General features: G+C 35.0%; 3 protein-coding genes across 4 annotated transcripts; 1 reads left to right on the top strand and 2 right to left on the bottom strand.

Moving 5' to 3' along the window:
- Positions 1-856: 856 nt before the first annotated feature.
- On the bottom strand, positions 857-1,440 carry LOC144557194 (two-component response regulator ORR41-like). Its single transcript, XM_078305725.1, has 2 exons — positions 1,237-1,440; positions 857-1,027 (listed from the first exon to the last, which is right to left on the bottom strand). Exons 1-2 carry the CDS (start codon positions 1,438-1,440, stop codon positions 857-859), a joined length of 375 nt encoding a protein of 124 aa, XP_078161851.1.
- A 2,564-nt stretch (positions 1,441-4,004) lies between these two features.
- Positions 4,005-9,031, top strand: RHL1 (root hair initiation protein root hairless 1 (RHL1)). 2 transcript variants are annotated; one of them, XM_078305894.1, is made up of 11 exons: positions 4,005-4,362; positions 5,207-5,317; positions 5,651-5,737; positions 6,508-6,743; positions 6,991-7,109; positions 7,579-7,745; positions 7,836-7,881; positions 7,965-7,996; positions 8,199-8,234; positions 8,348-8,413; positions 8,717-9,031. In XM_078305894.1, exons 1-10 carry the CDS (start codon positions 4,054-4,056, stop codon positions 8,384-8,386), a joined length of 1,182 nt encoding a protein of 393 aa, XP_078162020.1. In that variant the 5' UTR covers positions 4,005-4,053; the 3' UTR covers positions 8,387-8,413; positions 8,717-9,031. The 2 variants fall into 2 exon arrangements, 1 of the variants encoding a protein (XP_078162020.1); XR_013512611.1 differs by lacking the exon at positions 7,965-7,996 and having other exon boundaries at positions 8,717-8,791.
- A 2,734-nt stretch (positions 9,032-11,765) lies between these two features.
- LOC144557404 (phosphoenolpyruvate carboxylase kinase 2-like) lies at positions 11,766-12,950 on the bottom strand. The gene is made up of 2 exons (XM_078305971.1): positions 12,118-12,950; positions 11,766-11,999 (listed from the first exon to the last, which is right to left on the bottom strand). The coding sequence occupies exons 1-2, from the start codon at positions 12,908-12,910 to the stop codon at positions 11,953-11,955; spliced, it is 840 nt and encodes a 279-aa protein (XP_078162097.1). The 5' UTR covers positions 12,911-12,950; the 3' UTR covers positions 11,766-11,952.

Below are 12,950 nucleotides of genomic sequence, written 5' to 3' on the forward strand. Positions count from 1 at the left end.
AAGAAATGATCTTATAACTTCAAATTGATGCCCATTATACAAAGTAAATAACTAAATATGTTATAATCAACATTAAGAAAGATACATCTCATAACTGAAGTATAAAAGATATTAATTCTCAAACAATTACTCAGTTCACGGCTAATCAACTTGCAGGTATATATGAATATGATGAATTTGAATCTCAATTTCGTACCTTGATTTTGCAAAGAAAAGTTCAGGGCCTTTTCACAAAGAGAGATGCTCAAGGGAGTGTATTTTGATTAATTAGTTGTCTAGTATTTATAGAACAAAAAAGAGCAAAATCTGCCAAAACAGCATATTATAAATTGAACTTATTATTGATTTTACAAAAATTCAACAATCACAATCCATTCTTAATCAGCTAGAAATCCAATTCAACTAACATCAAACAACTACAACCTAGTTCCAAAACCAAAGCAGTCCTATACTGACAGAATTAAATTGATCAATAAGATTAGACCATGAAGTCACCAATTTAATTATTAAACCTGTACCAGAACAGCAAAAATAACTTCAAACCTGATGTAACTCAGCAAAATAATCACATAAAAACAATACATTAATTGATTCACCAAGACAACTTAATACTTCAATTCAAGAGAAACTTATTATTACCACCACACAACATCACAAGTTCACAACCACATTAACCATCTTAATTATACTCAAATAAGCGAATAAGACAAATCTATCATTCTCACACACAATGCCTGATTTGGCATGAGAAGGCCATGTCCTTTTATTTTTTAAACTAAATTAATATTACTTAAAAACAAGCAAGTCACACATAACAATACTGCAAACACCCAGGAGAAAACATAGCAATACTGGCTCAATTGAGGAGGTTGAAAGTCCTCAGTATGTCACCAATTTCAAGACGCCCGACAGGCTTGGTCATGAATGCATCAACACCTGCATCCATAAATGCCATCATGGAGCTCTCATCAGCCGTTATTGCCACAATTTTTGATGTGCACCCCATATTTCTTAGGGCCCTAGTTGCCTATTAAAAAGCATATCAGGGTTAATATCTACACAAATATATGAATTTTTTAAACAAATAGAGTATGAAAAATGTTTGTATGGAAGAAGATCAGGCCTCAGAATCCCAAGTATATATTGAACTGAAGTAGGTGACTAAACTTTTCTATAGATTATGAAAGCAATTGAATACCATAGACGATTGAACATTGTGAGTATTAAAAAAATTACCACCACACCATTCATCTTAGGCATTTTCTTGTCCATCAATATCAGATCATATTCATTTCCATTAAGGAAATAGTTCACCGCAGCTTCTCCATCTTCTGCTTCAGTGATCTCAAAACCAAAGGCAGAAAGCATCCTTATATAAAACCCTCGAATCCATGATTCGTCATCAGCGACAAGTACTTTCACAACTTGAGGGCTCGCCATATTACAGTCTAGTCTGATAAAAAAAAATGTATGATTAAAGATACATATCTCTTTACAAAGAATAATCAGGAAGCAGTAATTTTATAAATGTTCATATGGATAAAGAGTTTTTTTGACATCCAATGAAAAAATTATGCATATATAAATTAAAAAACTGCAGTGATTAGCCATTCATTTTCGTAAAATAAAAGTTTGAACTCGTTGCTTTTTGATTGATATGGATAACAACTTAGATGCTACTTCATTAATTTGGAAGTTTCTTTGCAAGGTTATAGGTAGAACTTATTAATTTCTCTCCATATCGCTTTCACTTCAATGTAAAACTGAGGGGACAATATGCACTAAATATCTTTCTAATTTTGAAAAACTAAATTTCCATGGTGTACGTGGATATAATAATAAAAAAAAACTGGCAATTTATGGTTCAAACAAATAAAGAATAATCAAGAAAAAAGAAACTACTAATGAAATAAAACTCCAACTTGTGCTGATTTCTTTTTGGTATGTCTATTATAGGAACATAATTGGTTTGCAAAATACATATCTTCTTCCCATATATTCTTCAAACCTAACTTACAAACAATCGATGAAATCTCATGACCTTGAATCCTTACATACTATAGGACAAGAAATATATGCATATTATAGACCAGTAATAAACAAGCAAAACAACAGATTACAGTTTGAAGACTATAGAAAGCATAAACAAACTAAAACAAACATAGAAATGTAAAAAGAGAGTACCGGTAAGAACAGGGTTGATTGGGATTCCTTGGCAAATTTTGTAGATAATCAAATATAGTTTGATGTGGCACAAATGGTATCATACGCAGTTATTTATATAACTACCGATTGCATTTTAACGCACTAGATATACTACGTCACACATTTTCAACAGTTGTCCAAAGTTTTGTCGGTATATCTCAATTTTCGATATAGTTAGATTCGGAAAAAAAAAAATCACTATATCATTTTAGAGTACATCGAATTATCGAGGCCATGGTAGGATTATTTTATTTAATGTCGTATTTGGTGTTTTTTCAATTGATTAAGATATTTTTATAGAAGAAATACTGATCGCATTTAACACACTAGATATACTACCTGTTAAATTTGCTCTACTAGAAAAGCTCGCACTCCATATCATTGATTTGGTGGTTTCTATCAATTTCGATATAGTTCGATGTGAAGAAAAAGAAAAAATAATTGCATTATATTGTTTGTTAGCATATATATCTAAAGATCCACCGTGCAAATGGCAGACTAATTTATTTTAATATTGTATATGGTGTTTGTCCCATTTATTATAGATATTTTTATCTTCAACACTCGATTCACTTAACCCTCACTGCATCTGCCAAATTGCATCCTCCGTCAACATTAAATTTACCCTGGTTTTGACAAAAATCCTTTAACTGTCTTAATTAACCAACAAGCGGAAAACCCAGATTTACTAATATACAATACAAAGTAAAATATATTATAGTATACATAGCAGTTGCTGTAACGTATCGTTGTTGAGACTGGTACAGTATTACACTGAATTCATTACCCTTTTGGTCTTTTTGCAATTAATGCCTATTCATAAATTAATGGGTGATTTTCAATTCAGCTTAAAATTAAGTAATTTTCCTTGATATCTTCCCTTGTGTCTACAATGTCTTAATTCCCGTTTTAACTAAATTGTTTGATAGTTTCTCAGGTCACACTCACACTAGCAACTTATCAGTGCATAGGAGTAACTTTGAGGTCATTCTCTGTTCCTTCTGGCAGGAAACTGAAGCTCCTAACAAACCTTTACAGGCACCAATTAGGCCCCAATTAAGCATTCATTCCATTATAATATTAATATAGCCAGCAGAACAAACAAAAATATAATATCAGTCACAAAAATTCAGACTGGGGTAGACCAACAGTAGATATTAGATAAAAAAAAATATGGCAAGTGAAAATTTAAGATCTTTTGTCTCATCACCAAATGTGCATGACCTATTAAAGCAGCACCCTCACGCCTCACGCCTCACCCTGTAATATTATATAACAGGTGATGAGCTATTAATTGTCGGAAAAGGGTGTATGTAATGTAACTAACTGGGTTGAAATGTAGGCAAAAAATAAAAAATAAATAAAAACAATTCGGCCCAATTCCAGACTTTATTTTATTTGGGGTTTATGGAATTATTTTAGGCTGTAAGCCCAATTTGGCATATCAATGGCAAGTATCTTTGCTCTCGATAAGACCTTTATACCTTTAATGTGGTGACCCGTGCGCTATCCCGAATAGACACCGGACACGTAGGTCACGCAAATTATGAGATATCTCAGAGGATACGCACTCGGAGAAAATCACATCTCCTCACATTTCTAGTAAGAGGAATTCAGATCCTCCCAGTCCCAGGTACTGGAAATTGGAATAGGCACCGGACACGTGTGCACATGACATGATTGGCGGGCGCGACCCTTTCAATTGTTCGCACGAATCTTAATTTCGATCGGACGGCTTCGACCGAACATGGATTTCCCCGGCTCCCCGCTATTGAAATCTGATTCCTGCATCCCTTGCTTGTTCGGGTTCAGCCTCAGCCAGAAAAGCTCTTTCGCACTAGCAACAAAATGGTGAAGAAAACCAAAAACTCAACCCAGCCACACGACCCAGAGGCGGACCAAAAGAAGCGCCTCCGATCTCTCGCACTATCAAAGAGGCTTCTTCGGCGGGGCGCTCCGGCGGAAACGGAAGCGCCGCTCCGTCCGGCGAAGTCGGTGGTCAAGCTTGACGGACGGGATGTGGTCAAGCGTGGCCAGAGGAAGAGCCGCTTCCTCTTCTCCTTTCCCGGCCTCCTAGCGCCTCTCTCCGGTGGCCGCATTGGGGAGCTGGCGTGTCTCGCCTCAAAGAATCCAATTCTCTACCTGGAATTTCCCCAGGTTGGTTTTTTCTTTCCTGACATACTCTACTACTATGGTTGTTGGAGGTTTTTTTAAAGGGTTTTCTAAGGTTTATGAAACGACCTGTCTGAAATGGGGCATATAGATATAGGCAGCATTTTCCCTTCTTAGAAACCCCATTTTATGTCTTTACTGTGAAATGAGAACTAACCTACCTGGTTTCAGTGCTGTTTAATTGTACTCTACCAATGGTAATTGTTTGGTTAGAACTGCTTCATCCCATTGTACTGAGTTTGGCTCTCTTGGTTAAAAATTGCATGCATGAAGGAAAATTGGGATAGATTGGGGGTCAATTGCGGGATTGTTTCTTTGTTATAGAGGCAAAGTCGTGCCTTGGTGAAGCTTAACCAGGCTTAATTAGCTTATATAGAATTGCAGATGCCTTGTGCAGTTACATGCGTGCAAGTTACATTAACCAAAGATTTTTTCATTGGGATAGGTTATATTAGAGACAACTTTGTTTGACAACCTTGACTACCAACTCAATAGTTATCATAATAAAAGAAATACTAAAATTGTATCTATGTTCTCTGTAATTTAGATAGGTAATGTGTCACTGTAAACTTTGTTTCAATTTGAAACTATTAATCATTCATCGAGTGATTTCAAAACTAAGCGATTTTGTTTTGTTGACATTTGATCAGTGGTCAAATGATTCTTGAATTGTGCCAAGTTTGATACACAGGCTATCTAATCATACAGAACTTACAAAAAAAATTATTCTGATAAACGGTGAGTCAAATGGGTTAGATAAAGCTTCTGTTCATATATCCCTTCCCTCTTTTATCATTCAGTTCTAAGTATCATCCCTTTGTGTAACCAGGGACGAATGAAGCTGTTTGGAACACATGTTTACCCAAAGAACAAATATTTGACACTACAGCTGACACGATCATCAAAAGGTGTCATGTGCGAAGATATTTTTGAAAGTTTGGTTAGTCTTGTGAACTTCATTTCTATATCAATTTTTTGTCCTTGTTTATATGGTTATGTTGGCCCCTTTTGCCAAAATTTAGTTATGTTTAGCAGTGATCGCTTAACAGGGGATTCTGGTTATGTGATACTTTACTTATACTGCACCAATCCGGTCAAAGTACCACATTTATGCACAGCTACTGGTCCACTACCATCTATTAGTTGCCTATATCTGACCTAACTAGTTCCCGACTGCAATGCTGAGTGGTAACTCTTCGGTTTAAACTTAGATATGAGCTCATTTAAAAAAAAATACTGAAACTAGAAAATGAGAACAATTTATTCCTGGCAGATAGTGTTTTCTGAGGCTTGGTGGATTGGTACAAAAGAAGAGAATCCAGACGAGCTCCGACTTGAGTTCCCCCAAAACCTACAAGATGTAATTCTTATATATATTTTTTTTCTTGTAGACATAAGCATACCTGTCTTTTAGAGCTTTCTACAATTTCCATTTTGACCAATCATTTGATACTTGGATTAATGCTTTTTATCATAAATATAAACTTTTTAAGGCTTAATATGCACCAAATATGGTTCACACATTGGAATATCTTACTGTTGACCATACTCTAGAGAGGATATAATATATAGAAAGAAACACGAAAGAAAAAGATATGGTTAAAGAAAGCTTTCATATAAGAAGGGGGGATCACTTGACAATCTTTAAAATTAAAGCTTCAATTTAAAAATCCAACATTATAGACATGATCTATATTATCCACATTTTGTGCGTATAAGATGTGATGAAATTTCATGTATGTTTCACGATACATCAAGTAACGTGAAATTTCAACGTTCCGAAATGAATGGTCCTTGATGCATTAACAAAAAATATTTAAATTCCATGAAATTAATTGTTAACTACCTATATTTCCAATAACACACCTATACATTTACTTTTGTTTTTAATTTTATTTGAATTATTTATAAAATTCATTGTCAAGTGATCCCTGTTCTTTATAAATACCTTTTACCCCATAGTAAGCTTTTCAGTGTGTTATGCACTATTTTATGCCATTGTTTGTATGTAAGGTGTAGAGAATCAAATGAAGGGTATAGATCATTACTGTTAAGATTCAACTATGGACCAAAACAAGAATCTCATGAAACTTGAGGGATAATATGTTATCTGTTTTTGATGTTTTTAAGGGAAAACAAGAAATTGAGTGCGATTTTAAAGGAGGGGCAGGTGCCAGTGAAGAAGCTACCAACGATAACAAGCTTGGAAAAGATCATGTTGAACCTATTTCCCCTGACCTGGACATAGACAAAGACAATAATGATATTGCCGAGGGTACAGAACGTAAAATTGAGACAGACAGGAAGAGTGCTACAACAGAGACTCCAGTTCGACAATCTTCTAGAGTTTCTAGGAAAAGCTTGATGTAAGAAATTTGCAATACTTGCATTATACTTTTAATTTTCTTACAATTTTAGGTTGAAACTTACATCCCTATGCAACCAAGCCTCATCTTTGCAATTAGGCCTTAACTGAGCTCTCTTAATGATCAAGTTGATCAGATACCGCCTCAATTAAACTTTCACTTTGCAATTAGATACCGCATATGGCCAACTTATCATCAAATCTAGCATCGAAATGATAATTCACATAATTGTACATTCATCATCCAGTTATGCAGAGTCATCTCCTAGTGATGCTTCGGCTGATACTGATGATGAGGATAAACAGACACTTGCCGAGGTTTTGGGATCCAAAAATGTAAATGCACCTTCCAGCTCCAACCTAAGAAATATCCTTCTTCAGTATATTTTTCTGTTTATGGAACACATTTTCATTCATTTACGTCAGCAGCATAATTGTCATTTAACCCAACTTTGTCTAAATTTAATTTGACTGTACAATTAAGCCAGAAGTTTGTTAGTTTGGTCTCAATGAACTTCCATGCAAGGAGAAAAATAAAATAAAATAAAAACAGAGGCCAACAAAGTAGTTCAACCAAAGATGACCTTCATCCTTTTTGTTACAAGGACAGTTCTGGTGCCAGAAGTTACCACAGCAGTGGTCTTGTTTTTCATGAAATGTGTAGATTTTTGCAATGCAAAATCTTGCGAGATCAATTCTTCTCTTATGTGCCCTATTTTTTTCTAAAGCAGTCTGTGGCAACTTGTCCATAACAGTCCGTTATATGTGAGCATTGTACCTAGTATGAATAAGTAAATATTTTCTGTTGTTATCCTTAACTATTCGATTTATTTCACATATTGAAAGTGTGGAACAAAAATCTCCAATTCTTAATGCTACAGAGAGTTCACATGTGAAGGAAAAATCAAAAACAAGGAAAACTTCAGAAGAAAATCCTTCAAGTAAAAAACCACGGGTTCAGTCTACTATCTCGAGCCTTTTCCAGAAAGCAGCAGAAAAAAAGGTGAAATTATAATTGAGGTTTTTAAATGTTTAGTACCATCTTCAATGATTGTTTTGTTCACATATCTTCTTATGTTAATGCAAATTTTAGGAGGGATCAAGTAAATCTGAGCAGTCAGAAAGCACAAGAAAAAGTGGTTAGTTCATTATTGAAATTTAAAAAGTTCATTTCATGCCTGGCAAAGTATATATGATCAAAAGATTGTTATCCTGAATGCAGAGAGATCAACTCCAATAAAAAACAAGTCTAAGGTACTCACTCGAAAATTACTTGTTCTTTTTCAAAGAGACATCATCTGTTGGATATTTATTGGGTTTTTATTCTGATTTGTCAGTCATAGCTATAGAATTTCTTTTGTTGTTTTTAATGTTAATATGCTTCATGGTTATACCACATATGTTTGCATTGTATATTAAATGATCCAACTCTATAAAAAAAAATTCACTTCTGCAGGTAATAGAAATTGAAGAGATCTCAAGCGAATCTGAGGTCAGCTATTGTATAATTACAATCAAGTTTGAACACTGTATAGCAATTATTGAAAAGTGATACGTGTTTCTTTTAGTTTCTTATAATGAGATTTTGTGATTTTTTTTTAATAGGAACTAAAAGATGAAAGTGATGAAGATTGGGCAGTGTGATGTATGTAGTCTGTTGTCGGATCCAAGGTGCCTAAACTCTTTCATTTATGAAAATTTTTTTACAACAATTTGTTCAATATTATTGAACTGCAAGTTGTATCATCCTTGTGTATATTACCACGTGGTTAACTTTTGTTGTTCTCTGTTCTATGACAACTTTCTGAGTGCCTTTAAATTGAGAAACCTGGTTATATTAAACCCTGATTCGATACCTGGCAATGTGCTTGAGCAGTCTAGCTGGCTTGTGACAACATTCTTTTTTTTTAATCACTTAGAAGTGCCAAAGCAACATATATCTGAGAGAGTTTTGAAATATTTCAATTTTTGCAGTGCCAGTGTCTCTTCTCTATATCTCAGAACTTCTATAGGGGATGGAAATTAACATTGCTGAAGTTCATACACCAGATATGCAAGTTTTCATTGCAAGGTTAATCTTCCGTGATTGTATTCTTTGTCTAATTTTACATTGATTGGGGTTTGAAGTTTTTTCAAATAGAGGTAGAGTATGTTGTACACTTGTATGTCATGATCCAAACCGTTATTTAGTTGTTTTGAAACTTGTCTTGTAGGGAAAAAAATTCTTAAGAATTAAATGGCATAAAATCATTGGGCCAGAGCTTTGTTACTCTTTTCCTTTTCTTTCGATTTGGGCTTTTTTACTCTCTAGTTGTTGAATGGAAAGAAAGTGTGAATGAGAAAATTGAGAGCATAGATAGGTCAAAATCAATAGAGTGAGTCTATGGTACTATGCATATCACGGGTTGTTACCGTGCTACGGCTCTATATTCGAGTTTTCAAATCCTAACGGTCGATCCGAACCGTTCATCTTGTTCTCCATATTAATATGTGTTTGGAGACCAAATTTTTCATTTTTTTCATTTTTTTACTAGATTTATTGAAAATCACTGTTTTTGGATGGTCCAGAATTTTCAGATCAAGTGATTTTCTAAATATCTAAAAAAATAGTAAAATTTTTTCAAAAAATGTAAAATTTGGTCTCCAAACACATATTAATATGGAGAACAAGATGAACGGTTCGGATCGACCGTTAGGATTTGAAAACTCGAATATAGAGCCGTAGCACGGTAACAACCCGTGATATGCATAGTACCATAGACTCACTCAAATCGATATATGTATTTCTTATCTTCGAGTAAAAAGGGGATATCAATGCCGAGAAATGAGCAAACAAATATTTCTTCCTTTTATCTCTTCTTCTACCGTTGTAACAGATATTGAATCCTTTTATCAATATTACTGGCTTGTTAACCCCAAAATTAGTACTCACTCAATAACTTCACTCCAGATCATAACATTGTAGTGTACAATTGTCAATTGACTGTTTGGTAGGCTTAGCTCCCATTAATAAAATAACCGTGCCAGCAGGGGCAAGCATGCGATGTAGAAATTTCGTGTAGCTTCTAGCTAGAACATGCCAAATGCCAATGGTTGATTGAAATTGTCAATTGGTAGTACCTTAAAAAACATCACGATCAGGTCACTATTCCACTACAATAATTGCATCTAATTAATAGAAAAATAGACGCACTCCTGTAATTTAAAATAGAAGATCTAAAGAAAATATCTAGATTGACTTAAATTAATATTGAACCTCCCATTCGCGTGATATCGTTTAACTTACCTTAATTTATTCCATTAAAAAAAGCAAGTGTATATTTGAAGACCAAATTATTTTTGTTTATTATAATTGCGGTGAGAACACCCCAATTAGCATTTTCCTTAATTTCTTCATTATGCGTATCAAACCGATGTATTTTTGTTTATTTCTAACTTTTGGAGATGATTAAGGGGTTTTCTGAGTAGACAAACATGAGGGCTCTATACTAAATGAATAAATCAGCCAGATAATGGCCAAATGGCAATTGCCTTTCTATTTGATAAATTCAATTGGATAATTGGTCGATGTCATACCTAATTTATATATGTTGAGAATTGAAACCGTGCAAAGGTGGAATGTTGGCTAATTTATTTACATCATCAAAGCAAAATGGCACTTTGCAAAGGTTGAATTCTTTTTTTTGGAAAACTGATAGATGATCTCACTAATAGCATCTATCAGTTTTTCAAAAAAAAAGAATGATTTGTTCAGGTGTTTAATTTCTTTCCAAGTGTTTTATTGTGCTACGTTTCTTGTCATCTTTTCCTTTTCTATCATTTTTATCCTTTTAATAATCTGAACATATATAATTTTGCAATTGTAGTTTTTGTTTTTGTTTGTTTGAGAAGTCCTTCCTTTGATTTCTGCTAGTGAGGCATTCTGAAAAGTCAGCTCATGAAAAAGAAGCAAAGAAATAACTTGAATCATGCCAATACTTGATGTCACAGCTGATGATATATATATAGTACATGACTACATGCTAATATTTGATTTACCACGCCCTTTGACAGTTGATAAAAGGTTGGATCTTAAGGCAGCATAACTAAAAGATTACTTTCCTCTAAATTCTACTTCTTTTCTTTTCAAATTAAGGTATGTGGCACGTACAGTACATTTTTCATACAAGTACGTGTTGGCTGCATGTGTTTTGTTTACCACTGAAAATACCAGATCAGTATAATTCGCTTATTAGTACAATTTTACCCCCCCCAATAATTGAAATAATTAAACTAAACATGACTTGCGCTCTTAATTTGATAAATTGAACTCAACGTTGCATCAATTCCACGTCAGTTGTGCAATGCAATCTAACCACGCTCATTCCTAATGAAGAGTGCAATTATTGAAGAATAACTATAGAAATTAAATTAAGAGAAATAGATTATAATAAATGACAACACAAATCTCTACCAAAAGTAGTAATGTACTAATAACGAACTGTACCAGCTGATTCAAAATTAAATTTGTAATGGAGGCCTAGCTAGCTAGCTACTAATTGGGACATAGCAAAAGCTCTCTCCAAATTTGATAAAGATTCAATAGTTATATAGAACGATTAGATTAGATTAGATTAGTCATTTCACATTTATTTATGATTGCAAGAATTGAACAAATGTTTGTGACTTTGTTCAATTGACATCAATGACAGATCTCACACTAGACACTACACTCATTAGATAATTAAATGCCAAACAAAAAGAAGCAATAAGTTCCATTAAAACTTTCTCGGACATCTCATTAATTATTAGCACATATGAAAATAACTTGCGCTCAATTCAACCAAAAATTAAACTCTTCTTCACATGTTCACCAAAATTAACTTTGATAATATAACAATAATTACACCAAAAGATTTTGGGTTTTGACAGTAAAGTTTGGCACCTTTATTTAGTCATTCCCTCAAACATGTACAAAAAAAAAAAAAAAAAAAAAAAAAGAAAAAAAAAAAGGAAGGATTCTGTGCTCTCTTATATATTGAGGCTGCACAATACAGTCTTACCAAAAAATAAAAGGCTAGCTGCATGTCAACCAAATCCGCAAGGATTTCTCAACTCATACAAATGCCAAACACCAAATCATCACCATATCCCATAAAAGGCCTCATATTCACATAAACAAAGAAACAAGATGAGCTAATTATTCTCGGGACACTCCAAATTTCCCCAAATCACACCATCAATTTGGACCCTCCACAGCTCACAATCCATGGATGCTCTGCACACAAAAAATAAATCAACAAATAAGTAAATTCCAAAATTCACCTATCTCAGTCAGATTTATATAGAAAAATAAGATTATAAGGAGAATTAAAGACTAAATTCATGGAACTTACTTAGAGCTTGCTCAGCAGAGAACCTCCTGGTGACATCTCGCGAAAGCATCCGACGAAGCAAATCCTTCGCCGTTGGCGAAACCCACCCGAATTTCCTTGTTGGAAACCTAAGGTTAGCACGCAACACAGCTTCAAAAATGTCCCCTGCCGACTCCCCATCAAAAGGCGCCATACCGGACAACATCATATATATCACCACACCGGCACTCCACACATCCACTTTCTCGCTATACTGCCTTCCGGCAATCACCTCCGGAGCAACATAGTATGGCGTACCCACAACCCCTTCCATCTTTTCCTCTCCGTCCAATCCACCAAACCACGCAGCCGAGCCAAAATCAGTCAATTTCAACTTCCCGTCCATGTCGAACATAACATTGTCGGGCTTCACATCCCGATGCGCAACCCCTCGACGGTGACATGATGCGATCGCTTCCAACAATTCAGCAGCTAGAGCTGCCGCCTCAGGTTCAGGCAGCGGCGCGTCAGAGGAGATGCGGTCAAGGAGATCGTTACCAGAGCAGAGGTCGAGTACTAGATAAATCGACGACTCATCTTCAAACGAATCATGTAAGGAAACAACATGCGGGTTTCCAGCCGAGGCGATGCGATGCAATTTCGATTCGTGCTCAACGCACTCACGATCGTAGGAATCCGCAAGAAGCGACTTGTCGATGAATTTGACAGCAAGAGATTCACCGGTGCGGCGCGAGAAGCAGCGAGAGACTGTGCCAAAGCGGCCCCTGCCGATCTCTTGTCCGACCTCGTAGTGTTTGTTGAATTGCTCGGTCATGAGATGTTGTTTCTTTTGTTGTTCTTGGGTTGTTGGTAGT

Source organism: Carex rostrata, chromosome 7, assembly GCF_964058835.1.
Source record: "Carex rostrata chromosome 7, lpCarRost1.2, whole genome shotgun sequence".
Taxonomy (NCBI): domain Eukaryota; kingdom Viridiplantae; phylum Streptophyta; class Magnoliopsida; order Poales; family Cyperaceae; genus Carex; species Carex rostrata.